The 26,846-nt window shown below is 55.6% G+C and overlaps 2 protein-coding genes across 4 annotated transcripts in view; both read right to left on the bottom strand.

Moving 5' to 3' along the window:
• Window positions 1-788: 788 nt before the first annotated feature.
• GAA (alpha glucosidase) lies at window positions 789-16,869 on the bottom strand. Of its 2 annotated transcripts, none has more exons than XM_040244761.1 (20): window positions 16,804-16,869; window positions 13,544-14,065; window positions 12,191-12,336; window positions 11,105-11,270; window positions 10,926-11,022; window positions 10,330-10,449; window positions 10,138-10,256; window positions 9,922-10,053; window positions 8,877-8,987; window positions 8,301-8,414; window positions 8,119-8,203; window positions 7,572-7,689; window positions 7,063-7,196; window positions 5,774-5,925; window positions 5,463-5,611; window positions 4,146-4,287; window positions 3,605-3,748; window positions 3,011-3,175; window positions 2,578-2,730; window positions 789-2,175 (listed from the first exon to the last, which is right to left on the bottom strand). In XM_040244761.1, exons 2-20 carry the CDS (start codon window positions 14,048-14,050, stop codon window positions 2,116-2,118), a joined length of 2,814 nt encoding a protein of 937 aa, XP_040100695.1. In that variant the 5' UTR covers window positions 14,051-14,065; window positions 16,804-16,869; the 3' UTR covers window positions 789-2,115. The 2 variants fall into 2 exon arrangements, with proteins under 2 accessions (XP_040100695.1, XP_040100696.1); XM_040244762.1 differs by lacking the exon at window positions 16,804-16,869 and adding an exon at window positions 16,304-16,760.
• A 1,229-nt stretch (window positions 16,870-18,098) lies between these two features.
• CCDC40 (coiled-coil domain containing 40) overlaps window positions 18,099-26,846 on the bottom strand; it is a 42,957-nt gene continuing 34,209 nt past the window's right edge. For both annotated transcript variants that reach the window (XM_040244754.1, XM_040244753.1), the window contains exons 15-21: window positions 26,115-26,328; window positions 25,528-25,697; window positions 25,347-25,438; window positions 23,810-23,930; window positions 21,541-21,729; window positions 19,855-20,013; window positions 18,099-18,900 (exon numbers count right to left, since the gene is read on the bottom strand). In XM_040244754.1, the coding sequence (XP_040100688.1) occupies window positions 18,655-18,900; window positions 19,855-20,013; window positions 21,541-21,729; window positions 23,810-23,930; window positions 25,347-25,438; window positions 25,528-25,697; window positions 26,115-26,328 (1,191 nt within the window). In that variant the 3' untranslated portion in view covers window positions 18,099-18,654. The remainder of the gene's footprint in view (window positions 18,901-19,854; window positions 20,014-21,540; window positions 21,730-23,809; window positions 23,931-25,346; window positions 25,439-25,527; window positions 25,698-26,114; window positions 26,329-26,846) is intronic.

The raw sequence follows: 26,846 nt of genomic DNA, 5'->3' as shown, positions 1-26,846 counted from the left end.
AACTTAGGCCTCGGCCTCATCTTTTCCGCCAGGCACCATCTTAGCTCTAAACCGCAAAGCTAGCCCTTCTTTTTAAGGTTTCCCATTTAGGGCCCCACAAGTCTCTATTAAGAAGTCCATCTGAGGGCTTCCCTGATAGCTCAGTGGTAAAGAATCTGCATACTAATGCAGGAAACAGGTTTGATCCCTGCTCTGGGGAGGATCCCACATGGCTCAGAGCAAACTAAGCCTGTGCTCTAGAGCCCATGTGCTGCAACTACTAGAGCCCATGCTCTCACTCTGAGAAATGAGAGAAACCCATCCACCCCACCGCAAATGCCCACATCTTAATCCCTGGAACCTGTGAATATCCCACATTAAATGGCCAGAGGGGCTTTGCAGGTGAGATTACGTTAAAGATTTTGAGATGAAGGGCTACCATGGGTCAGAGAGTGGTGTAATGGAAGAGGTGGAAGAGAGTCTAAATGGTGAGGATTCAGCTCAGTGTTGCTGGATTTGGTGCCCTGAGCTATGATCTGGAGTAGCCCCTAGAAGCTCAGGAGGATGTGTAGGTGACAGGACCTCAGACCTGTATGCTCAGGAGACCGAATTCCGGAGAGGAAGCAGCAGCCCTGCTAACACCTGATTTTAGCCCGGTGAGACCAAGTCAGACTTCTGACCTACAGAACTGTGACAGAATAAATCTGTTGTTTTAAGCTACAGAAGATTGTGGTAATTTGTCAGTAGCAATGGAAAAACTATAACGGGGGGAACAAATCCAAGTAAAAAATAGGGAAAATACCTGAAAAGACACTTCACCAAAGAAAATTTATGAGTTACACAAGTCCAAGAAAAGATGCTCACCATCTTCAGTCATTAGGAACACGAATCAGACCCATGAGATCCACTGTCCCTGGAATGACTGAAATTGAAGAGACTAGCCACAGCAAAGCTGGTAGGAGCACAGAGCAGGTCACCCACTTTGGAAAACAGTTCAATCATACACACACCCCCTCCATATGATCCGACCCTATCATGCTTGGTGTCTGCTCAAGAGAAATGAAAACATGTCCATTCACACTGGTCCACGACTGCTGACCACATCTTTATTCCTAACAATAAAAGGCTGAAAACACTCTTAAGGCCATTAAAATTTGATAAACCATATGGCACCTCCATACCACGGAAAACTATTTGGCAATAAAAAAGCACACATACTACATGGATGAATCTCAGAGCAGTTGGATTAATATTAGGCCCCCCTCCCAATTCACTGTATGATTCCATTCATAGAAAATTCCAGAAAACGTAAACTGATTTATAGTGACCAAAAGCAGACCAAGTGGTTGCCGGGGAACGGAAGCGTGGGCGTAGCAGCTTTAGTCCACAGAGCCCTTGGGCAGGGTTGGGGAGGGCGCGCATCTCCCATTAGGTGATTAACACCAGGCCTGGCCGGCTGTTCTCCAGCCACCTGAGAGAGGGTGCTGCGGTGGGAGGCGGTGCGCTGTGGGGCGCTGCTCTGAAAGCACACAGTGAAGCATGCACACTGCCCCAAAGTGTCCAGGGGCCCATCGAGGATGGAGCCCTACTTCTGTATCAAGACCTTCAGGTGCATCCTTTTATTGAAAATAACTGCACTTCAGATTGAGGGTTCCCTGAGTCCTGTGAACTCTGCTGAGTTGGGGGCAGCAGCCCAGAAAGCAGGCTGCAGCAGCCCCCAGTTCTGTGCTTTCATCGGGTCCCAGCAGCAGGGCTTCCTGGGGTGGGGGGCCTTGCAATGCAGGTACCACCCGGTCCAGGCACCACCTCTGCGTCACAGGCAGGCAGTGGTGGCCGACAGTGCACACACACTTTGCAGTGACAGGCTACAGAGGAGCAAAGCTTCCGGTAAACATTTCCAATACAGGGCACCCCTCAGGGCACTGATCTGACTGGCATCTGGGCAGGACTCAGACAAGCTGCTGGCCCAGAGCCAGGGAGACAGACTCGCAAGCGGATCTGGGTGTTCAAGGACCTCAGTGCCATGTGACTCGGGGCAGGCACTTCTGACCCAAGGCCCCTCCACCGCCGGCTGAGGGGGCAGGTGCTGGGCCGCTGGGAGGTCTGTGAAGGAGCAGCACACCGCTGGGCCCCGGGTTAAGACCAACTGATGACAAACTGCTCTCCCATGGCCAGCAAGACAGGGATGGCCAGAGTCTGGGGACAAGAAGTAGGAAAACTGGGTTGGCAACTGAAGTGAGCAGACAGGAGCCTGTAGTGTGGCTGGGCAGTGGACGTGGGAACTGGCCCAGCCCTGGGAGTCTCGCTGTGTTCCCTCCCAGCACTCTTGGCAATGGCCGCCTCAATCTGCTTTGGAAACGAGCTGCCCTTTAACCAGGGGCCGACAACATGGACATGGGCAGAGGAAAGATGTGAAGTGTAAGGGGCTAAACTTCCCACTCTTCCCTGAAGTTCAGCTTCCTTTCTGCCCCTTGTAACACTCAAGTGTCCTCTCCATGCTGGACAGGGAGTCCCATGATGCCAGCTCAGCTGGCATTTCCCACCCCCTCACCCACCCTCAGGGATAGGCCCTCTGGGCCCAATTGTGGGCTCTCTTGCCTCCGTGTCAGGGTTGAAGGTGAAGTTGGAGACAGGAACGCTGTTGCAGAGGACCTGCTGCGGGGCTGTGGCCACCCCCAGGATGGTCACGTTCCTCAGCTGCAGGCCGGCCCCCTCACTGCTCACGTGCACCAACTTGTTTACAAAGGTGTTCTGGCCGGAGCAGAGAGATAGGACAGAAGGTGTGAGCAGATGGTCTAGGGTGGCGAGCCCCACTCGGGCAGGGTCTCTGGGCAGCACACCCCCTGCAACCCCTGGGTGCTGGCACAGTGCAGGGAACTCTGGTCAAGGGACTTGGCCCACGGGCTCTTCTCCCCTTCAGGCTGGTTGACCCGGTGACAGGTGGCCACCCCAGGACCCCAGGCCCAGCTACCCTCACCGAGTCAGGATGGTCACCCCAAGATGGCCCCCAGCCTGGGCGGATCCGACTCACGTTCTTGGCCAGGAAGATGAGCTGCGTATAGTCCCCACCATCCAGCACTCCCAGGCTCTCCCCGTCGTCCCAGAACAGCTCCCCTTGGGCCTCCCCACTGGCTGTCAGGGCCACAGCCAGGGCCATGGGCTGTTTGCGGGACTCTGTGGTCGTGAGGGCAGGGCCCTGGGAGAGGGTGGCCCACGTCACTGTCCCAAGCCAGGTGGAGGCCTCCAAACCCAGGTGTGAGGAACGCTAGGCTAGGACAGTGCCATAGTGGAAGAAAGCGAGATCCGCAGGACAGTCTACGGCCAAGTAGCCTGGAGGCCCATGGAGACCACTGACCCAGGGGGACACCTCAGAGGACACAAGGCCCGTTGAGGTTTGCAGACTGACTGTTTTCTGAGAAGGGCCAATGAAGCTCTAGAAGGCCCTCCCCTCTGCCTGGCCTGGGAGCAAGTCAGCCCAGGGATGTGTCCTTCCCCAGCCCAGGTCATCCTCACCCCTCAGAAGCATCATCTCTCCCTGGGGGCAGACCTCCAGCTGGACAGAGGCATGTGGGGGCCCAGTAGCCCCAGGGCTGGATGAATGGGCTCAGGGGCCCAGTCCAGATACCTGCATAGGGATGATGTGCCCGGCCCGGAGGTGGACGTTGATGGTGTCCAGTGGGGCGGACAGCGTCACCCACTGCCCCTTGCTGTGGATGACAGATGTGAGAGGTGCAGGAGGCGGGAGGCTGCCCAAGGCCTCCACTGGTACCTGGAGGGATGTCATGTCACAAAGGGTCCTGAGCAGTGCCAAGACCCTGTGCTGTTGTTGGGAGGCAAGAGCGGAGACTGAGCCCCACAGTGGGGACAGAGGGAGAGAGGCAGGAGCCAGGGCTCGGGTGGGGCCACTCAGAGGATGGGAGAAGGGGCAGGTGTGTGGAAGCAGGAGAACTGGAGTCCTGGCTCAGTTTGGTGGCAAGTCACCCATCCAGCCTCAGGTTCTCCATCTAGAAAATGGGTCCTGCAAGGCTCATACAAGATGATGCTAGTGAAGCAGCTCCAGGTGAGGGCCCTTATGTAGCAAGGACCCCTCCATACCAACAGTGCCAGAGGGAGGACCCCTCCACCATCTCCCCCATCCTCCCAGGCTTCGGGACCCCAAGACTCACCGTCTGCAGGTCGTACCATGTGCCCTGGGGGAAGTAGCCAGTGACTTCAACCTTCTCAGCCTCGAGCACCGGGGTGATGAGCAGAGCCTCCCCCCACAGAAGCTGGCGGTCCACAGTCCAGGTGCTGGGGTCCTCGGGGAACCTTCAAACAGGAAAGACTGGCAGGGCGGTCTGGCAACCTCTGAGGCCACTGGGCTCAGGAGGCCCATGGGGAGGTTTGGAAGGGAGCTGAAGGACCTGGGTTACACGTGGCAGGGCTGGTTCTGGCCAAATGAAGTCAAGGCAGGAGCCAAGAATAACCTCTCCTTGCCTGATTATCCGGGCATGACCTGTTTACATTTCCTACTTGCAAACTGTGCTCTTGCCCATGTGTTTTATTTGGTTCTTGATGTTAGTCTTACACTTGGTCTGAGTTTCTGTACATAAGGGAGAGTGTCATTTTATTGACAAGTGAAAGTCACTCAGTCATGTCCAACTCTTTGTGACCCCATGGACTATACAGTCCATGGAATTCTCCAGGCTGGAATACTGGGTAGCCTTTCCCTTCTCCAGGGGATCTTCCCAACCCAGGGATCGAACCCTGGTCTGCTGCACTGCAGGCAGATTCAACTGAGCCACAAAGGTTTTCTGCTATTCATTTGCCTTGACAATCTATGTTTAGAGCAGTTTTTCTGTTTATTTTTCTGTTTATGTTCAGAGAAATGTTATTTTTTTTTCCTCTAAGTTAAACCTCCTTCCTTTGCTTTCTGCTTTTGATGCTTAGAAAGCCCTCTCCTGCCAGAGCAGAGGGAAACATGGACTTCTGTTTTCCTGGGGCTTTTTCTACAGTTTAACTTTTGACATTTAATTCATCTGGAATTTAAGTTTGTATGAGATGAGAGGAAAATAGATTTTTGCAAATAGCTTACTAATTACCACACTACTAAAAAATCCTTTAACTCTCTGATTCAAGGAGCCATTTTACATAATAGTAACTTCTCAGGTATACCAAGTCCTATCTGGGGGATAGCTATTGGATTTCTTTGGTGGTCTTATTACCTTAAGCCCCAAACAGATTCAATCATGGTAGATTTACAACTTGTTTTGCCATCTGGGAGGCCTGGTCTGTACTCAGTGTTCACCATGGGATTTTCTGTTATCAAGGGCTCCCAGCCCTGAACTGGAATCCAGTGGGTGGGGACTGGGGGTACCTCAGCGGGGAGGGCCCAGATTTTGCTGCCACCTCCTTCCTCTTGGTGCCTGGAACACCCGACACAGGAGGGTGGCTGCCCTGGTGTCAGTGGGCCTGAGGCCATTGTTCCCAACCCAGGCACTCACTCCAGGAAGAGGGGCCGGGCCACCGTCTCGCCTCTGACGTGGGCCCCGTGGAACAGCGTGTAGAGATAGGGCAGCAGCACGTAGCGCAGGGTGAAGGCCTTCCTCATGGCTTGCTGCGCCGTCTCGCTGAACCTGTATGGTTCCTGCGGCTGCAGTGGAGGCAGCGGCAGAAGCACCTGGGATCTGGGGTGGCAGTGCCCGGTGCTCCCACCCCAGGAGACCTGGCAGTTCGGGGCCAGCCAGCGCTGGGCTCCCTGGCTCAGAAAGTGGCGTTCCCCAGGGCACAGCCTCCCCTGCCATCCCCGCCCTACCTGGCTGATCAGGGCATTGTGGTTCCGCATGAAGGGGTAGAAGGCCCCCAGCTGGGTCCAACGCACACACAGCTCCTCTGAGGTGTTGCCCAGGAAGCCACAGATGTCGGCCCCCACTAGGGGCACCCCCAGCAGATTGAAAAGCAGGGTTTCTGGAGGGCAGAGTCGGACAGGTCTGCAGATGCCACAGCCAGACCAGTCCAAGAGCCTGACAGACGGGTCTGTTGAACTGGCGAGGAAGGAGGATCTCTCCCAAAGACCCTCCCACTCAGACCCCACCGATGGCTGGTGCATGCTGCACTTGTGGTTTCAGCAGAACAACCAGCCGTATCTGCTCCCTAACACCTAGAGTGTGCAGGGCAACCTAGATTGGTCAGGGATGAATTGAATCCCCTCCTCTCCCCACAAAGGTTAAGTTCTAGTCCTAACCCCCAGTTGCTGGAAATGTGACCACATTTGGAAATAGGGTCACTGCAGACATAATCAAGTTGAGGACATCAGGGTGGGCACTGATCTACCATGACTCATTTCCCTATCGGAAGAAGGAATCAGGTACAGGAAACACGGAGGGTTCCAAACAAGATGAACTCAAACAGACCTACACCAAGACACAATTACAATGGCAAAAGTTAAAGAGGATTCCAGCCTGACCGCCACGCTGGCCCCAGGGTGAAAATCAGAGCCAGTCAGCACCTGTGGGCAGAGCCGGCAGCGGCTCTGTGAAGGAAGAATGGACTCAGCTCGGCAGGAAGTCACATATGCGACGTCACATATGCATCACACGTGGAAGTGAGCCTGTGACTAGGAAAGCACTTCCAGGCTGGAGGGTTTGGGGGAGGCTCTCTTCAGCTGTGACTTCAGGGGGTCACCTCTACCCTCTCCCCAGGGCTCCTGAGCCATCCCTGGACCTAAGACGTCTGCAGCATCAGAGCTCTTGGAACAAAAATCAAAATTCTCTTTGCAAGGTGGAGCCAGGCAGAGACAACAGGGGTGGGGGCGCCCTTTGGACTGAGCTCAGATGCAGTTTTCATGCAACTCAGAACGTGGTCATCAGAAGGGATGTTCTGACAAAGCATGAATCCAAGATGGGATGCTGGGAAGAGCAGCACCACAGGTGAGCCCACTCACACAGGTAGCTGACTTGCACAGGTGAGTCCTCTCACAGGAGTTGGTGGCAGGCCCCACCCCATTGCAACAGCATCTCTCTGAGGACCTGGCTCTGGACAAACTCCCCTGGAGAGGGGGCCCACCCTCCCCTCCTTGCCTCACCTCCTGACAGGTGTGCTCACCTGGCACAGAATAGGAAAGCTGCTCCCAGTTGCTCCACACATCCCCTGTCCAGTGGCCAGAGTATCGGCCATGGCCGGCAAAGGTTGAGCGAGAGATCACGAAGGGACGCGTCCCTCGAGCCTTCACCAGGGCCCTGGTGGAGACAGCTGTGCTGAGCAGGGTCACCAGGAACCCCATCACTGCCGGCAAGAGTGCCTGGCAGTGCAGCAGGGAGGGCGGGCTGAGAGCAAGGAGCCGATAGCTGAGGCCTCCACCCAGGTCTGCCGGGCAGTCAGCCCTACCACTGAAATACCCTCAAAATGCACTTGTCCCAGGCTGGACAAACATCCGTTGAAGCTCAAGGAAGCCAGAGGTCCTGGCCAGCCCTGGCTCCCTGTCTTGTCACCATGCCCTTCCTCTGAGGCACCAGGCATGGAGCTGGAGGGCAAGAGGGGTTAGAATGGGGGTGGCAGGGGCCCTGGGGGGAACCTGGGCTTCCTTCTCTCCTTCCCCCACCCTGGCCCCTCACCTGTGGGAGGCTAAGGCTTCAGTCAGGCCATACAGGTTGTGCAGGTCGTAGTGTGTGGACAGGAACTGGTGGCTGGAGGCGCAGATGGTGGCTGCCCGGAGGGTCCCGCCAACCACCCCTGGAGAAGAGGGGGCTGTTTCCTTGGAGTCTCTGCCCAGCAGGCTGGTGCCCCCCAATCCTGGAGCCCCTTGGAACCTGGGTACAGTCTCCACTTCTCCAAGGACAGGACAAGGTGGTGCCACAGTCTGGCCTCTGCAGACCCAGACTTCACCTCTGCCTCCTTCTGAACCAGCTGCACCTGGAGCGCCCCCTCTGAAGGGTCTGGCCTCAGCAGCACATGCCTGGTCAGCATCACGTGGCTGAGGTCTCCCCACGGGAACCTCATTCCTGTCCCGGGCTCCTGCTATCCATCAGCTTCTCAGAAACCAGGGCTTCAAGCCTCCCAAACCAGAGAAGGGAAATCCCTTGATTGGAGCTATTAAATCCCCAGCTGACTAGTGCTGGGAACAGGCGGGTGAAGGCAGGCAGGGATCGGGGGACAGCTCACCTGGCAGGTAGGGCGGGTTCTCCAGGCTGTTGTCTGGGCAGCCATCCACTGAGCCCCTCACGAAATTGGATGGCTCGTTCATATCCTGCGAGAAAGGACCAGGGGGTGGACATCCTACCTGGTGCAGGGCTTGGGGCTGGTCCCCAAGGCCACAGGACACCCAGGGGCAGGGCCACACTCACGATCCACATGCCATCGAAGGGCACTTGGGCGTGGAACTCGGTCACCATGTCCTGCCACCAGTCAAGAGCTTCGGGGTTGGTGAAGTCAGGGAAGGCGGTGAGTCCGGGCCACACCTGGACAAGAGGTCAGAGGGCAGATGGGGCCCCTGGAGCCTGCACAGAGGCCCTGGGCAAACCAGCTGTGGGCAGGGCTGCAGCCTCACTCCTCTCCGCTGGGGGTGGGTGGACTGCAAGGGGGAGGAGCATGGGGAAAGGCCCCGGAAGCCACACTCCTGGGAGCCTTCCTCCTGGTCCTGGGCTTGCCCTCGGGAAGAAGCAGGGACTCTTCTGGATGTACCCCTGCACCCCCCACCACTCCGCCCCAGGAAGCCCCTGGAGACCCAGAGGCTCTGAGGTCTCCCTGAGGAACTCTGGAGCTCGAGTCTGAACTGCCTGCAAACAAGGGCCCCTGACACAAGGATTCTAGGTGCCCTGCCTTGTCAGAAGCCACTGTCACCCCTAGCTGTGAACCCCACCTTCAGTACCACTGGCAGGAGACCCCTCTTTCTCCCCCTTGCCTCCCAGGCCCCACTGTACCTGCCCAATCAGTGGCTGCCCAGTCTCATTGGTGATGAAGACCCCCCGCCTCAGACCCTCGTCGTAGGGTCGGTAGGTCCCAGGCGGGCCTGAGCTGCTGATGGCAGGATCCTGGAGAGAGAAACCGGTCAGGATGAGAAGGAAACGCCTGAAACCTTGGCCCCATCACTGGGAAAATGCTCTCCCTAAATGTCAGCAAGGCAGAAATGGATGCAGCTTCACGTGAGTCAACACGCCGTGCGTGGAGGTGCACGCGACCCACCCCCGATGGCCAAACAGGGAGCACCTGGATGCAACTTACTTTTGCTTGAAGGGCCCAGAATTTCAAAAATGCTCTACAGTGACTATTTATTTCATTTAGAAATAAAAATAAGAAACGGTCTGCACCTGCCCTCCTTACTCTGAGTGAGTGGCCCTGGACACTGCTCCCTTCAGAGGGGCCATGAGGATGGAAATGACCATCAGTCCAATTCCAAACGGATTTCCTCTCCTGAAGGGCATCCAAGGTGGCGAACACTTGGTTGTCTCCCCCTCCCCACGTCCTCCTCCGGACACCGCCCCGCCCCCAACAAGCTATACCAGCCGGAACTGCACCCCTCTGGCTGCAGGGACTGGCCTAGGGAAGTGTGTCTTCATGCTGAACCACTCAGAGCCTGCTCTGCTCTCCACAAGGCAGAGTTGACCACTGGGAGGAAAGGCAGGGGTCTCACAGAGCGTTGCAGCTGCTCTGGCACACAGCTCCACCTGGCCTGCCCACAGCTGAGCCGTGTCAGCCAAGGGATGCCCTCACCACTTGCTTTCAGCGGTTCAAGCAACTTACAGCTGCAAGGATCCTGAGCAAAGACACATTTCCAGGGACATCACTGGATCGCAAAGGCCAAATCTATAAATCTGATAGTCCCTCAATACCAAAGACCCTCAGAAATGTCCCTCGTGCCCACGGCAGGTCAACAATGATGCCACTGAGTTGGAGCCACCAGATGCTCAGACCCTTGGCTTCTAAAAGAGCCCACTCCGCGTGGCACAGGACACAAGGGGCACTCACCACGATCATGATGTACCGCCGACCGCCCTGGTGGAGCTCCTGCACCATGGTCGGGAAGTCCCCAAAGTGGTCCTTGTTGAAAGTGAAATCCCGTCTGGCATCCATGTAGTCGAGGTCATTCCACTGGACGTCCTGCAGCCACAGCACAGGGCGATCGGGGCCCAGGCTCGCCACCCCTGCCCCACAACGGGCCCCAGGCTCCTCCCCAGCACTCACCAGGGGGAAGTAGGCCCTGGTCATGTTCTCCACGACCTGGCGGGTGATGGCGGAGGTGGAGTAGCCCCAGCGGCACAGGTGGAAGCCCAGGCCCCAGTACGGCGGCATGAACGGGTAGCCTGGGGGCCAAGGTGACTGTGAGTGGGCAGGAAGGGCTGGGGAGGGAGCAGCCGGGGCTGGGGCGAGGCCTACCCACGACGTCCAGGTACTGCTGCACCACGCTCTTGGGCTCCGGGCCCAGGAAGATGTACACGTCCAGGATCCCGCCTATCGACCTCCAGCTGAGGGCTGGGCTGGGCTGCAGGACCACATCTGGAGGAAGCAGCCTTGGGGCTCAGGGACAAATACCCCCCTTCCCCAGGGCCTTCAGCGCTGCACCAATGGGCCAAACACCTGCTGGAGAGGTCCTCCTGCAAGGAGCTGGGGGACCAGGACAGTCGCTCTGAGCCCAGCTCACTGAGAGACTTGGAGCAGGACAGGAAGGTGCTGAGCAGCCTGAGGCCCCCCTTTTTGGCCTTAGTCCCCCTCCTCACATCAGAGGTCTCACCTTAGGGGCATTGAAGGATAGAGCTGGCAGAGGCCACGGCCCACTGCTCATTTCTCGGAGAATGTACAAGGCCCAATTCTCTGCCCCCTCCTCTGAGACCTGCAGCCTGTCAGGCAGGTACAGAGAGCCCCAGCCCTCTCAAGGTAGGATGGGGTGTAGCTGCACCAGGGAAACCCTGGCTGGGGGCTTAGCAGCAGAACTGGCCAGAAGATGTGGAGGGCCTCAGTGCCCCCATGCTTACCCATGGCATTGCTGTTCAGCAGGAAGACCCCGTGAGCCAACCCGCCATCCTCCAGGACCAGGTAGAAAGGGTGAGATCCGTACAGGTTCACGTTGGGCTGGGACATGGCAGACACCCCAATTTACGTCCTGGCCCATGAAGCCCCTCTGATCCCAGACCCCCTTCTGCCACCCTTTTACCTCAGGGGCGATGTCCCGGTTCCAGAGGGTGATCTTGGTCCAGTTGGTGCTGAGCATCAGGGACCCAAGGTGTTCGGCAAGGCCTGTGATGTAGTGGGATGGCAGGGAGGTGGACAGCTGCAGAAATTGGTCCGCAAAGAACAGGGGGGCCACCGTGGTGTTCAGCCTGCCAGAAGAGTCCAGGTGGCCTCACATGAGAAGCTGACAGCTCTGTGAGCCCTGACCACAAGCGGCTGCTGCCCCAAACCCTTCCAGTCCTGGGAGCTGTGGCCCTGAGTACCACCTCCCAGGAGGGCCGAACTGCTCCCAGACTTCATGGAGCTGCCCAGCCAGAGGCAGTTAGGGCACTCCGAGGTTCCACAGGGTCAAGAGAAAGGGTGAGACAATAACTGCAGTGTCTGGTAAACTGATACATGCTGTGTGCTGTGCTTAGTCACTCAGTTGTGTCTGACTCTGTGACCTCATGGACTGTAGCCCGGCAGGCTCCTCTGCCCATGGGGATTCTCCAGGCAAGAATACTGGAGTGGGTTGCCATGTCCTCCTCCGGGGGATCTTCCCGACCCAGGGATCAAACCCAGGTCTCCCGCACTGCAGGCAGATTCTTCACTGGCTGAGCTACTACGGAAGCCCATGTTGATATGTACTATGTGATAAATAAATAATAAAGCAGAGTAGGGGGTATTGCCTGGACTGGGGCTGCTCCTTTAGACTGGACAGGGTTTCTCAGCCGAGGCACTGGGCCAATCCCTCTGTGTTCTGGGCCGTCCTGTGTGCCATGGGGAGCTGCGTGGAATCCCTGCATCCCCGCCTTGGTGGTGACAATGTCTCCAGCTGTTGCCAAGTGTCCCCTGGGGAAAATCACTCCCAATGGGCCTCCCTGGGGGTGGACACTGTGAGTGGGGGGCCTTTGAGAAGGGGCCTTTGAAGGCTTGGGTGTAGGGAACAGTGAGCACCAGGGCCCCCGGGGGCCACGAACAGCAAGGAGGCCAGAGCAGGAGGGTGGACCACAACAGGGTCAGGGACAATGCCCTCCAGCTCCCTGGCCTTCCCACCCAGATTGGGGGGGCACAGAGACTAGGCACTCACAGCACCCGTCCGTCCAGCTTCCGCCGCACGACCACCCCAAAGGGCTCCTCCGAGAACTCCACACTGTAGAGTGTGAACGGTGCCTGGCTGTAGACACGCGGGGTCTCCAAGGGCACCTCATAGCGTCTGTTGGCAGGATCTTTGATCTAGAGGACAAGAATAGTGTCATGAGGCCCTTGGTGGCTGGCCGCCCCAACACCTGTCTACTCCATCCTTCACCCTCCAGAGGAGGGAGGAGTCAGTTCAAGTCCCAGGACAGCTGCACAGAGCGTGGAGTTGTGGACAGACTAGTCCACACCCCTGAGCCTCAGTATCCTGTAGCGCCAGGAGAGCACCTCCTGTGGGCTGCCAGTTAAAATACAGAACACCAGGAAATCTGGGTTTCAGACACACAGTTGTTTTTAGTATTAATATGTTCCAGAAATTCTATGGAACATACTTATGCTTAAAAAATAAAAAAGACCAATTCCTCCGTTATCTGAAATTCAAAATTGTATTTTTATTTCCTGAATCTGGCAGTGGTTTTCTGCCTGGCATTCCTAGTCATAGGGTGAATGCGAAAACATAATTAGATCACCCAACCATTGTTTGGGTACACAGTCATCACTCAGTAATTCATGGCTGTTGTTAATTACTTTGTTAAAATAACTGGGTATTACTGAACTGTGTGCTGCAGGCTCTCTCACCTTTGTGTCTGGACATTCATTCAGTTGACAAGTTTTTACCGAGCACCTGCTATGTGCCAGACACTGTCCCAGCGGCTGGGAATAAATCGGACAAGAGGCCCTGCCCTCAGTGGCTGGGATCCCACCGCCCACTGCCTGGAATGTCCCCCTTCCTGCCTCCTGCTTTAGGTCCCAGCTGGGATGTCACTTCCTTGGGGGGAACCTAACCTCCCACCACCTCACTTTAAGCCCTGCCCTCTAGAACACTCCTAGAGCCTCCCAGTCACTCACTGTCTTAGTGACCCACTATCCCCTGAATGTGATGCCAGGTCTGCTCACACCCAGACTCTGGGTGAGGGTACAGTACACATCTAGGCGTAAACAAACACCCCATAGAGGCTGTCTTCAGGCTTTCCTGGTGGCTCAGATGCTAAAGAATCCACCTGCAATACAGGAGACCTGGCTTCAGTCCCTGGGTTGGAAGATCCCCTGGAGGAGGGCATGGCAACCCACTCAAGTATTCTTGCCTGGAGAATCCCCGTGGACAGAGGAGCCTGGTGGGCTACAGTCCATGGGGCCTCAAAGAGTCAGACGTGACTGAGCCACTCAGCACAGCAGAACCTGTCTTCATCCACTGTCTACACACTCTCTCTGCCCCTGCCCAGCCCGTGGCCCCCATCCTGCCCACCGTGAAGTGAAGTCTGCTCTCGGTCTCCATCAACACGTCCAGCCTCAAGGTCATGATGTCCTTGGGGAAGAAGGTCGGGATGGCACGGGTCAAGGTGGCCGTGTACCCTGTCTCAGTGGTGGAAAGGTTCTCCAGCCTGTAACTGGGGTAGCTGGGAGGGAAGAAGCACCAGGGCTGCCCCATCTGGGCATCCGGAGGCCACTCTGCAGGCACGTAGCAGCAGCCGCGGGCCTCACACTGCTGCTGGGTGATGCCCTTGTCTGGGGCGCAGTCGAAGCGGCTGTTGGGGGGCAGGTCGCACTGTGTGGGCGCTGCCCTGGGGCTGCCACGGCATTCTGGGCTGCTGGCTCCTGGCTGGCAAGCTTGGTGAATCTTGTCTTGGGAGAAGCCTTGTAGTTCTCGGGGGATCACCTCCAAGTCATGAAGCAGGATGTGCCCCAGGAGGGCCAAGGAGAGGAGGGTGCAGACCCCCAGCAGGGTGCGGGAGCAGGGTGGCCACCTCATCATGGGTGGACAGTGGATCTAGGAAGCGGGCAGACAGAAGAACCAGGCTCAACAGGACAGCAGGAGGGAATGCCCAGGTCCTCAGGGGACTCTCAAAGCAGCTTCCAGACTTGACTTGGGGCTGGCCCAACAGTGCCCAGGGCAGGAGTGAGTGAGGGCAGACCTGGGGCAGGGAGGAAAAAGGGAAAGGAGAGAAAAGTCCCAAACAGGGAGTTGCAGAATTCTGCCCATTGTGAAGTCTTCTAATATGTCACAAATTAACGCATCTAGAATGTCTGTCAAAATGACTTAACAAAGACAAAATAACAAAATGACTTGACAAAATGACTTAATAAAGACCCACGTGACAGATCAAGCGGAACAAGTTCCCATAGTAGATGGAGTAAGTCCCGCTCTTGTATGAGGATTGTGGCCGAGGTGATTAAGTCTTGGCCAATGGGGTGGAAGTGCACCCTTTCTCTGTCCCTCTCTGCTGGCCTGGATGTGGATATAGCCTCTGAGGGGCCTTGGGCACCACAACCCAGGGCAACACTCAGGGACGGCCAAGCACACGAGAGAGGCCTGGCCCCCAGGACTTGGCAAGAGGAGTCCCTCCTGGCCCCTGCCGTCAGGTGTGTGAGAAACCTGCCCATGCGGGGTCTGGTTGTGGGTCTCCGCCATAGCCACTGCACTGGAGCCCCGCTCTGGTGACTCTGGTGCTGAGACTGTTATTACCTGCATCTTGCTTGTTTGTCCAGCTCCTCTGAGGAGCAGCAGCCATGGATACGGGACTAAACATAAATATGCTTCAGAGAAAATGAGGAGGTTGGCAGAGAGGCTGAGACCATCCACATGTACCCACCCTTTTGACCCCACAGGAGAGTGGTGGCTCCCAGAGCCCCAGACTGTTATGCAGGTTAAGGAAGGTTGGGCAAGGCCATGGCGCTGGGGGTCCTCAAGCCAAAGCTGGTCCTTAGAGGGGTCCAGGTCTCCCAGAAGAAGCCTGCCCTAGTGTTAAGGGCCAGGAGGTGGCCCCTTGCAGGAGATGGCAGTGATGATTTCAGGGCACAGGAGCTGAACCTCTGTCAGCAAAGCTCCTTGTGGCAGGTCTGTAAGCTGCATTCTCATGGCCTCTGGAAACATGCAGATACTGGGGGTGGGGGTGGGGAGAAGTCACCCACTGCAGAAGTGCACCCACATCGAGAGTCTGAGCCTGTCCCAAACACAGACCAGTCAGTCACTTGGGACATCCTGGCCACCATACTTCACCAGTATGTAAGGTGTAAGAGCAAACTGTTTTCATTCACAACACTTCTGACACCAAAAGTGTGGGGCTTTTTCACACTCAGGTCAATTCAATTCTGACGAGAACTACTGGATTAGCAAAGACCCTACAGGTTGAGGGCTCAGTGCCATGAACTTCCCCCACCTCAGACACTACCTGCAAGTTCCAGACTGTCACTTGCACTTCTGACCACGCAGCTATAAATTCCAGGGTTCACACAACATCCAGGTTCAATAACTGGCTAGAACAACTCACAGAACTCAGGAAAGCACTTTACTTGTTTATTATAAAAGATACAACCTAGGAATACCCAGAGGGCAAGGTATGGAGAAGGGGTGCTCAGCTTCTATGCCCTCTCTGGGGTGGCCACCCTCTGAGCAACAAAATGTGTTCACCAGCTTGGAAGCTCTCTAAACCCCAACTACTTTAGGATTTTATTATGTAGGCACCAAAGGATGAGATCACTGACCACTGGTAATTAACTTAATCACCAGCCTCGGTTCCTGGGAGTGAGGCCAGGTGAAAGTTCCCCCCTGGAATCCTGCCTCCGTCCTTCTGGGGACTAGTTCCCATTCTGAAGCTGTTTACAAGCCCCCAGTCATCTCATTAGCATGAAACAGACATTCTTATCACCATCAAAATTCTAGGGTCTTTAGGAGTTGTGTCAGGAACTGGAGACAAAGACTGGGGATAAATATAAATTTTTTATACCACACAGTGCCCCAGCTCCACTTGACTCTGCCAGACACATCTGTGATGGTGATTATTCAGAAACTTGGGGAACTCAAAGTGGAAGGTCTTGGCCCTTCCCACCCAGACTTCAGAAGTTGAAGAGGTGGCCAGTGGCACAGTCAGGGCAGCACCCCATCCCTTCCCTGTTTCCATTTTACAGACGGGGAAGACAGCCTAGAAGGGGGAAGAGATCCTACAATGGGGAAGGGCCACACTCATCGCGCTCGACAGTTTAGAGAGAAAAATGGGGAAGGACTGACCGTCAGTAGGTTAAGTGGCGCCCCGGAGGGCCTGTCGCCCCGTTTTCTGGGCTGTGACTTTGAACCATTGGTCCCCAGGCCACAGTGGTGGTACGGACAAGCTTCGTTCAGAGCCCAGCTCCACCACCGGCAGAGGCAGCTGAAGAATCTTAAACCTCCCGTGCCTCAGCTTCCTCCCTGTGAACGAGGGCAAGCACAGCCTTCCTCGCCCAGCTCGGGGGCAGTGAGTGGGTACCGTGGAGCTTCCGGGGTCCCCAAGTTACTGAGGTCTCTCTCGTCACTGCTGACCGCTGGCGCGCGGCGCTGGCACGATGCCCTCAACTTCTCCAAAAGGAAAGCACTGACGACCAACCCTTCTATCGATCGACCCCTCCCTTTTCGGGCTTGACGACTTCCTAGATCCGCCAAGCCTCCAGTCTGTGGGGTTGCCGCGGACCGCCCCGGCCCCGCCACTCGCTGGGACCACCCGCAGCCCCAGTCCAGCTGTCGGGCCGGCTCACCTCCGCGCACGCGCGCCGGCCGCAGCGGCCACCTCGGGATCCAACGCCTGCCGCGCAGCGGCGGCGAGTCACGTGACAGTTCCCTGCGCAGGCGCCCTTGGTGAGTGCTCATCCCCGGGTGTGCGCCCTCTGGTGGTGGGGCGCGCAGGGGCATCCTCGCCCTCTTGGCCTCGGCGCCCCTGGAAAGTGGGAGGGGCCCAGTGGCCATGCGCACTGCAGGAGAGAGGGCTCTGGGGAGAGGCCTGGCCTCGCCATTTGCGATCCGGGGAGGGTGCGACGCCCCCGATTGAGCAAGCTCTCCGCGTTCTAGAGCCCACCAGGCCACTCCAGAGGCCTGACTGCGAATTTATCACCCAGAGGCCGAAAATTTGGAAGCAACGTAAACTTCTTCTGAAAGGAAAATGTCATAACCCATAAAACCGACTGTCATGAAAATGTTCGATGACAAGTTACTTTTCATACAGTGAGAAAAGGCTCATGTTAAGAGGAGCAAGCTTGTACTGCAAGAAACTAACACAACATTGTAAAGCAACCATAAACTAAGTTGCTTCAGTGGTGTCTGATTCCTTGCGACCCCGTGGACTGAGACCGCTGGGCTCTTCTGTCCATGGGATTCTCCAGGCAAGAATACTGGAGTGGGTTTCCATGCCCTGCTCCAGGGCATCTACCTGACTCAGATATCAAACCTGCGTCTCTTCCATCTCCTGCATTGGCAGGCAAGTTCTTTACCGCTAGTGCCACCTGAAGTGAAAGTGAAAGTTGCTCAGTCATGTCCCACTCTTTGCAACTCCATGGACTATAAAATTCATGGAATTCTCCAGGCCAGAATACTGGAGTGGGTAGCCTTTCCCTTCTCCAGGGGATCTTCCCAACCGAGGGATCGAACCCAGTTCTCCCACATTGCAGGCGGATTCTTTACCAGCTGAGCCACAAGGAAAGCCAAAAAATACTGGAGTGGGTAATCTATCCCTTCTCCAGGGGATCTTCCTGACCCAGGAATCCAATCCAATGCAGGTCTCCTGAATTGCAGGCAGATTCTCTACCAACTGAGCTATCAGGGAAAGCAGCACCACCTGGGAAGCCCAAAGCAACTATACTCCAATAGAAATTAATAATAATAATAATAAAAGAGGAGCAAAATTTTCAAGTGAAAAGTTGGATCCTGTGACCCTGTCAGGTGGAACCAGGCACAGAAAGCCCACAGCAGTGTCAGAGTGGGATTGAGGGCTTCCCTGCTTCTTTGTGGGGTTTGTGTTTCTGAAATATTTTAGAATAAATACACTTTTTCTCGCACATTCAGGAAAAAATTTTATTTTCCTGCTGAAACATTTAAAATTATGGAACATTTTCCCTTTAAACTGCAGGGAAGGCATAGGTAGCAGGTGCTTGGGAGTCAGAGTGTGGGGGGAGGCACCCTGGGTGGACAAGGACTCTGGACAAGCGGGCAGACAAAGGGAGGTCTGTATTCACACACCTGTGTGATCTCACCTCAGGCTTTAGGCCTCCAGACACAGCCAGGGATTCACATCCCCCTGGACTTGCTCCCGTAAGTTGGGAATCTGGATTTAACCTATGCTGGAGGTGGGGGCAGGAGCAGAGGCCTGTATTTCCAGTTTTACTAGGAGAAGTTAGCCCAACGTGGGAATGCAGGTTTGTGTTCACTGACACTGCCTTTGCAGGTGGAACACTCATCGAAATGGAACCACAAACGCAGGGATTTCCTACAAAACATTCCTACAATGCCACCCTGTCTCTCTTAAATGGGGTCATTCTCTGAGGGTAGGAAGATTCCAGTTCTGATGACACACAAGACTGGTCTCCTCCTTGTGGGGGTTGGAGTCATCCGGCTCTCTAGGACCCGGATGACTCCAGCCTTTTGGCGATGGACTGGCTGACCTTGAGCAGGGCCTCTTGGAACTGGGGGTACTCTTCCTTCACATGATGGAGGATGGTGCCGATGCTGACCAGCCTGTCATGCAGATGCTTGAGCTCCATCAGCAATGACTGCTTATCGCGGAGCATGAAGACGTACCGCCCGTCCTTCACGGCCTGCAGGTACTTGAGGCGCGTCTGCAGGGCCACGAGCTCAGAAAGATTCTTGGGAGGGACAAGAGACCCCATGTCAGGCTATGTGTGTTCAAAAGAGGACACCTGCTGGCCTGGCACGAACCCCGACTTGAGGATGCGCCAGTGGAGAGCTTGGCAGATCCAGGGGAAGGGGCTGATAGACCCGCCCTCACCCACAGTCCAACCTGACATGTGCCCACCACACCCATCTCAGTTGATCGGGCCCAAACACTGCAGCCCTGAGTGACCCCTGCCTTCTGCTCACACCATATTCAATCCAGCAGAAAATCCCAGTGGGGCAGCTTTGAAATGACGCGTGGAGTCTGATGGCTTCTCACCAGCCTGAGGCTATCCCTGGTCCATGCATCCTTCTTAAGAACTATGATAGCCTAAGACAGGTCCTGTGTCCACTCTCGGCCCTCCCATTCCACACTCATCGTGAGAACCAAATGACTGCAGTCATCCTAAGTCACTCCTCCCCAGCCCATCCCTGAGGGAGCAGCCCATGGTCATGGTGCTGCCCCCTCCAAGCCTTGCAAGCCTGGGGCCTCGGGCAGCCTCCACTCCTGCTGTACCTGGGGGTGCTCAATCCCTTGCCTCCCCTTCAAACTTTGACTCAAATGTCACTTCCCCTGTGTGGCCATCTCAGACCACCCTCCTTCCTAGGGCTGCCCCCATCCACCTGACACCCCTTCTCTGCTTCCTCTTCCTCCAGAGTATCTGTCCCCATCAGAAACGAGGTATCATTTTGCTTATTAGTTTGATTATCTGTCCTCCCACCCTCGGATGGCGACCTCGGGGAGGGCAGGGGTTGTCACCTTTTCTGTTCACTCTACCCCTTGCACCCAGGACAGTGTTGGCCCGTGGAGCCTTCATGAGCAATGTGAGGTGGATGACAGCAGTAGGTTGCTATGATCAGCCTGGGCTTAGCTGGGCCAGAGCAGGCCTTGCTGCTGGGTTCCTGTGGCCCTGGGGCTTGCCTACCTGTCGTTTGAGGGTTGCCAGCTGGTCCAGCTCAACTTCAAGCTCGTCGGCCTCAACCTGCATCCTCGACAACTGCTCCTGTTTCTCCAGGAGGGAGTCACTCATAGATTTTTGAGATTCTTCCAGTTCCAGGATGGTTTGGGTGCACTCCTCAGTGGCCTGGGGCGGGGAGGGGGGTGGTGATACAGGAGCATCCTGGGACCCTGCCCCCAGTTATTCAGTGGACAGAGAAGAGTCAGGCAGGGAGGACCCCCCAGGACCCTCTATGCACACAATCTGGGAGGATTCCAAAGCTGGGGTGTAGGAGAGTGCCTCAGGTGGGGATGCCAGTGAGGGAGCCATGGCCGGACCCTCTCTGGCAGTAGGGAGAGGATTCTGTTGCCAACCTGGGCAGAGGAGGCCCCTGGGGAGCCAGGAGGGGTGGAGAGGGGTGAATAAAAGAAAGTCCAGGAGTGGCCAACATGGCAGAGAAATGCACAAACCAGGACCAGAAAAGGCCCCTCTGCACCTCCAGGAATGTCCAAATATTGAGCAGTTGGATCAAATCCATAATTTTCAGCTACGCTTTCCTCATGCGGGACTCCTCCGACCAGGGCTATTCCAACATTCTCCACCTGGTCCTCTGGGTGACACCACGAGGTGAGGACCCATTTCACAGGTCAGTAAGCCAAGGTACAGAGAGGTTGGACAATATGCCTGAGCCACGAGTAGAAAAGCAGGGCTGGGACCCATGGTGGGGCTCCAAGGCTAGGTTCTGTCTCGGATAACCCTTGCCTCTCTGGGAGGGGTCACTGCCCCTGTCTCCACTGCCAGATGAGGAACTGTGGGGGTGGAAGGTTTCTCACCCACTGAGACCACATAGCCAGCCAGTGGGGGCTGAGGGAAATCTGAGCTCAGAGCCCTGCCTGGTGACGGCAAAAGGAGGCGGCGCAGGGGCCGTAGCTGGTCCCCTCCCTGGGCACGCACACACCGCATGGTTGGTCAATGTGGCCAGGTGGACGGGGACATGGGCTCGAGTGGGTGCCCTCCATGTTCCCATCAGCCCATCCCCAGCACCCACTGGGCATCAGTGACACAGGGGCTCACACTCTTCACCAACACTCCATGCTTCCCTGATGCCATTTCTGTTAGAAGAGGGGGCAGAAACAGGGCTGCTTCCAGTCCTGAGCTGCACCTGCCTCATGGCTCTTCTGTAAAACCCAAGACAAACTCCCAAGCAAAGGCCTGATCAGAGCAGGGTGTTAGGGACACCCAGGAAGCATCTGTGGATCTGGCCACCACTCTGTCTTGACCCAGAACCGGCACGTGGGGTATGGGGCTCAGACTTTTGTCCCCCAGTCCAGAAGAAAGTGGCCTGTCTGACCCAGGAGCTGAGCTCCTTCCATCCCCCAGCCCCTACTGCCACTTGTCTTTCTCATAAAACAGCTCCGACATAGCAGCTGGGACTGCAGCTCCAGGAATGAGGGGCAGAAGAGGCGGTAAGGTGGATGAGGTGGGGATGGATCCCCCAAGAAGCAGGCTGGAAGGACCAAGTGAAATCTCAGCCCAAGTCGGAGAAAGTGCCTCAGAAATTCGGCCCTGATTGGTCATGCACAGACACCTGCCAGTGGGGCCAATGACCCAGCTGACCACCCGTGGACAGGGGGCCCGAGGCGGGGCCCCTTCCCTGTGGCCCGGCTCCCCTACCTTGTGAATGTCCCTGATCTTCCGTCGGAGCTCGGTCTGCTTGTGGTGGAAGTCTGTCCGGGTGAACAGCTTCTTGTCCATCTTGCTCTGCCCCTCAGCCCGGGTGGAGATGGTATCTCTTCGGGTGACGGCCAGCTCCATGTCCCGGATCATCTTCTCCTGCTGCTTCAGGAGCTGCCCGTGCTTGACCTGGGTGCACAGGGCAGGAGGGCTGGGCAGGAGAGGGGCCCGCACCACCTCCCTCTACACCCAACTGAACCAGCGGGGAACTCATGTGGGTGATGCCCCAGGGAAAAAAGGAACATGGGGGCTTTGTCAGCTGGTCAGAATGATTTCAGTCCGTGTCAAGAATATCGGGTCAGCAGGGCGAAACTGAGAAACTGATAGAGACAGGGGTAGATGGGGATACTTGAGGACCACATGCAGCCTAGGGTTGGGTCCTGGAGTAGAAAAAGGACATTAGCCAAAAAAACAGTGATTTCTGCTTAGAGTTCGTAGTTTGGTTAACTGTATCACACCAAGGTTAATTGCCTTGTTAGGAAAAGGCATCGTGGTTTTGTGAGATGGTGGCCTGAAGGGTCTCTGGGGCCTGGGGCTGGGGGCTGGGCTGTGGTGGGAGTGGGGCTGTGATGGGTGTCCGGGAGCTTTCTGCAGAGGAGGGCATGGTCCACGTCTCCACGGGGTGGTGGCCACGTTATGTACACTGGACATTTCAAGTAAGTTCACATTACTGCATGTAAGCTTGTTTATTGTTTAGTCGCTAAGTCATGGCCAGCTCTTTTGCAACCCCAGGAACTGTAGCTCGTCAGGCTCCTCTGTCCACAGGATTCTTGGCACAAGAATACTGAAGCGGGTTGCCATTCCCTTCTCCAGGGGATCTTCCTGACCCTGTGATCAAACCCATGTCTCCTGCATTGCAGGTAGATTCTTTACTGCTGAACCACCAGGGAAGCCCTGTAAATAAATTATTCCTCAATAAAGTTGATTTAAAATAACAAGAGGGGGACTCCCCTGGCAGTCCAGTGGCTAAGACTCTGTGCTCCCAAGGCAGAGGGCCTGGGTTCAGTCCCTGGTCAGGGAACTAGATCCCACATGTTGCAACTAGAGATACCATGTGTTGCAACTAGACCCAGTGCAGTCAAATAAATAAATATTTTAATAAATCAAGATGGTGTGGATTTGGGCTCTTAGATCAGTGGACACAGAAGACAGCCCAGAAAGAAACCCCCCAAAATATGGATGCTGATTTCCATAAGGATGTCATTGTGACATTGTTTGTAGTGACAAACAGCAACAAACTGGAGACAGTCAGCATCTTCACATCACCCTGGGAAGCCTTCGTTAAATTATGTTGTATCCATAGGATATTCTGCAACTATTAAAGAAAGTTCATGTCTGTATCACTAAAAAAAGAATAAGTTGCTAAGTTATATGTACTATTTTGGTGAAGGAAAACAAAACTGAAACACAACTAAGAGGGAGGGGGCTGGCAGCCCCATTTGTGTGTGTGTGTGTCTCCCTGTGTATATGTGTGCACCTATGTATGTGTGTGTGCCTGCGTGTGTTGTGTGTGTGTAAGCTTTGTGGTACAGTGCTTGACCTGCTGCAGCAACAGACACGGCTTCTGTGGTTTGAAACGTCGTTAAATGGAGTGCTTATTAAACTTATCAGTAGTGGATGCATTTGATCAGAATTCCTCTGGACTCAGCCAGCAGGGTTATTATTGACCATATAATTATAAAAGTGATGTCATATTTCTTTTTATGACCTGCTGTGACTTGTATCCTTAAGTTCCTGAACCTTTGGCTCAGTGACAGCCTGTGATTTAATTACCAGCCTTTTTTTTAAGGTAATGAAATCCAGCTAAAGATGACAGTAGAGAGAAAACATGCCTCGATGGGGAAATGTGGATGTGTTCCTTGCACTCTGTTACTGAGTGAGTCTTTTTGGTCCAATGGTGGGATACATCTCACAAGTGGGTCATGAGATTGGGTGGGGATTGGTCACAGTCAGCATTTAGAAATACTGGAGTACGTTGCTTGCTTGGAGTGAGGGTAACATAGTGATTCGTGAATGCCGTGCAGGTCGCTGTGTGTCCTGTGACCATTTTGGTGCAGTAAGAACAAGAACTGGACAGGCACTGGTGGAGAAAGTCAGCAGGGGGAACAGCGAGTTTCCTTGGCATGCTTGGAGTGCAGGCTGCTGTGCCAGAGTGGTTTCTTCCCAGGACCCCAAGCTCCAGGCCCCCCACCTCCCTCCTTCCACCCACCTTCATCCTGTGTATCTCTGCCTTCATGGCCCGGATCTCCATCTGACCTGTCTCAGAATCCACGGAGGCCCGCATCTCTTTTGCCAGTTGGATTTTTTTCTCCCAAAGCATGATCTGGTGTCTTTAAGGGGAGGGGAGGCAGTGTAAGAGCTGCAGAACAAAGGGTTTTATTTCTGGCGCTTCGGTGAGCATGGCGCACTGTGCTTGGGGCGTGCTGTGCTTGGAATGCGCTCAGAACTCACAGAGCAGTGTGATGGGCTGGGAGACCCTTGCCTTCCTGATGCAGGGTGCCCTTGCTGAGCAGGTGGCATGCTTAATTTGCAGGCACCCAGGCAAGGGTTTAAATAGAAACAAATGTCTCCCATTTAGGGACCAGAAGGTAAACTCAACTCCAAGGCCCGCCACCCTCACCTAGAGAGAGGGGGGACAAGGGAGAAGGCAGATATGTAGCTTTAGGAGAAGCTGAGTAAGTCAAATAGAAGTGACAGAAGTTGACATAAGGAGAAGTCAAAAGCCTGAATAGACCAGGAGCCTGAGAACTATTACAATGTTAGCAAAGACATATGCCCCCACCCCTGTTGTCTGAATGTTTGTGTCCCCACCTCGCAAATCAACATGTTGGAATCCTCATGCTGGGTCTTGGGTGAGGGCACGGGTGATGAGGTCATGAGGGTAGAGCCCCCATGAATGGGATTAGTGGGCTCAGAAAAGAGACCCCAGGGAGCACCCCTTCTCTTGCCACCCTGGGAGGACACAGTGAGAGAACAACCCAGAAGAGCGCCCTCACCCGACCTCACAAGTACCCTGATCTCGGACTTCCAGCCTCAAGAACTCTGAGCAACAAATTCCTGTTGCTTATAAAGCCCCAGCCTGTGGTGTTGAGTTATAGCAGCCTGGAGGCACTAAGATCCCCTGAAAAACTTCCAGGTAGTGTTATGTGTCGACTCTGTCAAAACTCAGGGAACGGATGGTCCCTTTGCCGCTCAGCGCCTTGGAAAGCACATGACGCCAATTAGGGTGCACAAAGGGCAGCTCAGGAGTCCTTCCAGCTCAGAACGCAGACCCGGGCACCCCGAGGGGGAAGACATCCACAGAAAAATATAATAAAGGCTGCTTCAAAGGCAGACAGAGAAAATCGCACTATGGTTTAAAACAAACAAAAAAAAAGAATGAAAGAAACCCACAGAGAAAATGGTAAAGGAAGAGGGCTGGATTAAGTGAAAGGATTTCTCCTTTCTACTCTGCACTCATTGCTGTGGTTTACAATGCTTACCGTTGGGTCTGGATTACTCTCATAATCAGGCACCAGAAAGATCATACAGTTTTTAAAAAGTCTCTCCTGAAGGAAGCCACTCCACTTCCAATGATCACCATCATGGCTTTGCAGAAGGGCTGCCCGGAGGCACAGAACTCCGCTGTTCCCAGGGATCCCGCTCAGGTTCCAGGGCCGTGCCTCCCCCGGCTCCCCGCCCCCCCCCCCAACTGGTTTCCGTGAACCGTGGGCAGCGAGTCTCCGGACCGGCGCCTGGGCACTCACTCCGCCTCCACCAGGCTGTTGAGCACGGCTGCCTTCTCCTCGCTCAGCTGATTCAGCTTCTCCTGCATCTCGATGGTCTCTCGCTCTGAGGCCTGCGTGGGGAGGACAGGGGGCGGTGGGCGGGGCCGAGGGCTGCGCGCACCTGCTTGCCCCGCCCATCCGATCTGAGCCCGGAGCGCACCTTGAGCGAGCGCACGAACTCGCCCTCCGTGGCCAGGTTGTCCTGCTGTAGCTCCTCGGAGCTGCACCGGTTCTGGTTCATCAGCAAGTTGAGCTTCTTCAGATCGTTGTCCAGGTCCTTCATGTGGCGCTCGATCTGCTTCTGCTCCTTCTTCTCCTGGTTGATCTTGTCTGTGGGGAGGGTGGCCGGGGGTGGGGAGTGGCCCCTGGGGGTTGTGATCGGGGGTCTGTGCCCACGGTGCCCTCCTTCCCCGCTGACCCTCGGGCATCCCCACCCAGACGGCGGAGGCAGAAGGGTACGTGGTTGCCGCTCAGACACTGAGTTCCCAGGAAAGGCCAGCAAGCTCTGGGGCAGGGGGTGGAAAGCAACGACCCCGACCTCGCACAAGCAGTTTTCGGAGCCCCGAGGGGCGGACAAGAAGGCGGCAGGACCTCTGGGAAGAAACAGGCACGATGTGTCCAGGCAGAGTGGGCCTAGGACACCAGCAGCACTTCCTATGGGGCTGCCGGCCCGGCTGACCCGGTGGGACCAGGTGGCACCAGAAAGCCTCAGCAGGTGCTGTGGAGGGGCTGGGCAGGGGAGCTCACTTTCTATCCGTATTTTCTTCTGCTCCAGGATGTGGATCTCCTTCTTGGACATGTTCAGGGAGACCAGGTGCTCCTCACGCTCCTGCGTGACCTTCACCATCTCCTGCTGCAGCCGCAGCCAGGTCACCTGGGCCTGCGTCACGCTGGTGTTGTTTTCCTCAATCAGCTTGGTCAGCCTCTTGATCTCCAGCTCCAGGGGCCCCACTTCTTCCCCCTGAAAGCGATGTTCACCAGAAAGCAGGATGAGGCCCTAAACTCAGGTGGGCTGCAGAGGGCGGGGACACCTGAGACCATGCCTCTGTATGCTGAGTGAGAGGCTCTTTACTCAGAGCGCCTAGGGGCCCTGTCGTTGTGTCCCCTCTTCTGCAGTCCCAGGCCACATCGTGTGACCTGCTGTGGGAGATTCTGTTCTGGTGATCTGCCAGTCTGCCACCCCCTTCCCTTCCTCCACTGGCCTGGCCCCACCATGCCCCAGTCTTGTGGGGCCTCTGTTTCCCAAAAGGGCTTTGCAAATAGTCTTTTTACAACAGACTGTCATAGGTTAGGGTCTTTACTCCCTTGGAATCCATTCGGGTTGCAGCTCTGAGACCACGCTCTGGTTGGGGTCTACCTAAGAGCATGCCCACTGACTGCCCCTGCTGCTCTGGGATTTGAGGCTGTTGTGGGGTCCTCAGGTCAGGGACACTGGATAACCTGTAGAACTTCAAGCCTCAAACCCATCAGACCACTAAG

The sequence above is a fragment of the Oryx dammah genome, unplaced genomic scaffold (genome assembly GCF_014754425.2).
Source record: "Oryx dammah isolate SB20612 unplaced genomic scaffold, SCBI_Odam_1.1 HiC_scaffold_8, whole genome shotgun sequence".
NCBI classification, from domain to species: domain Eukaryota; kingdom Metazoa; phylum Chordata; class Mammalia; order Artiodactyla; family Bovidae; genus Oryx; species Oryx dammah.
Note: the sequence above shows the minus strand (reverse complement) of the source record. Positions and strands in the feature narration are given on the sequence as shown.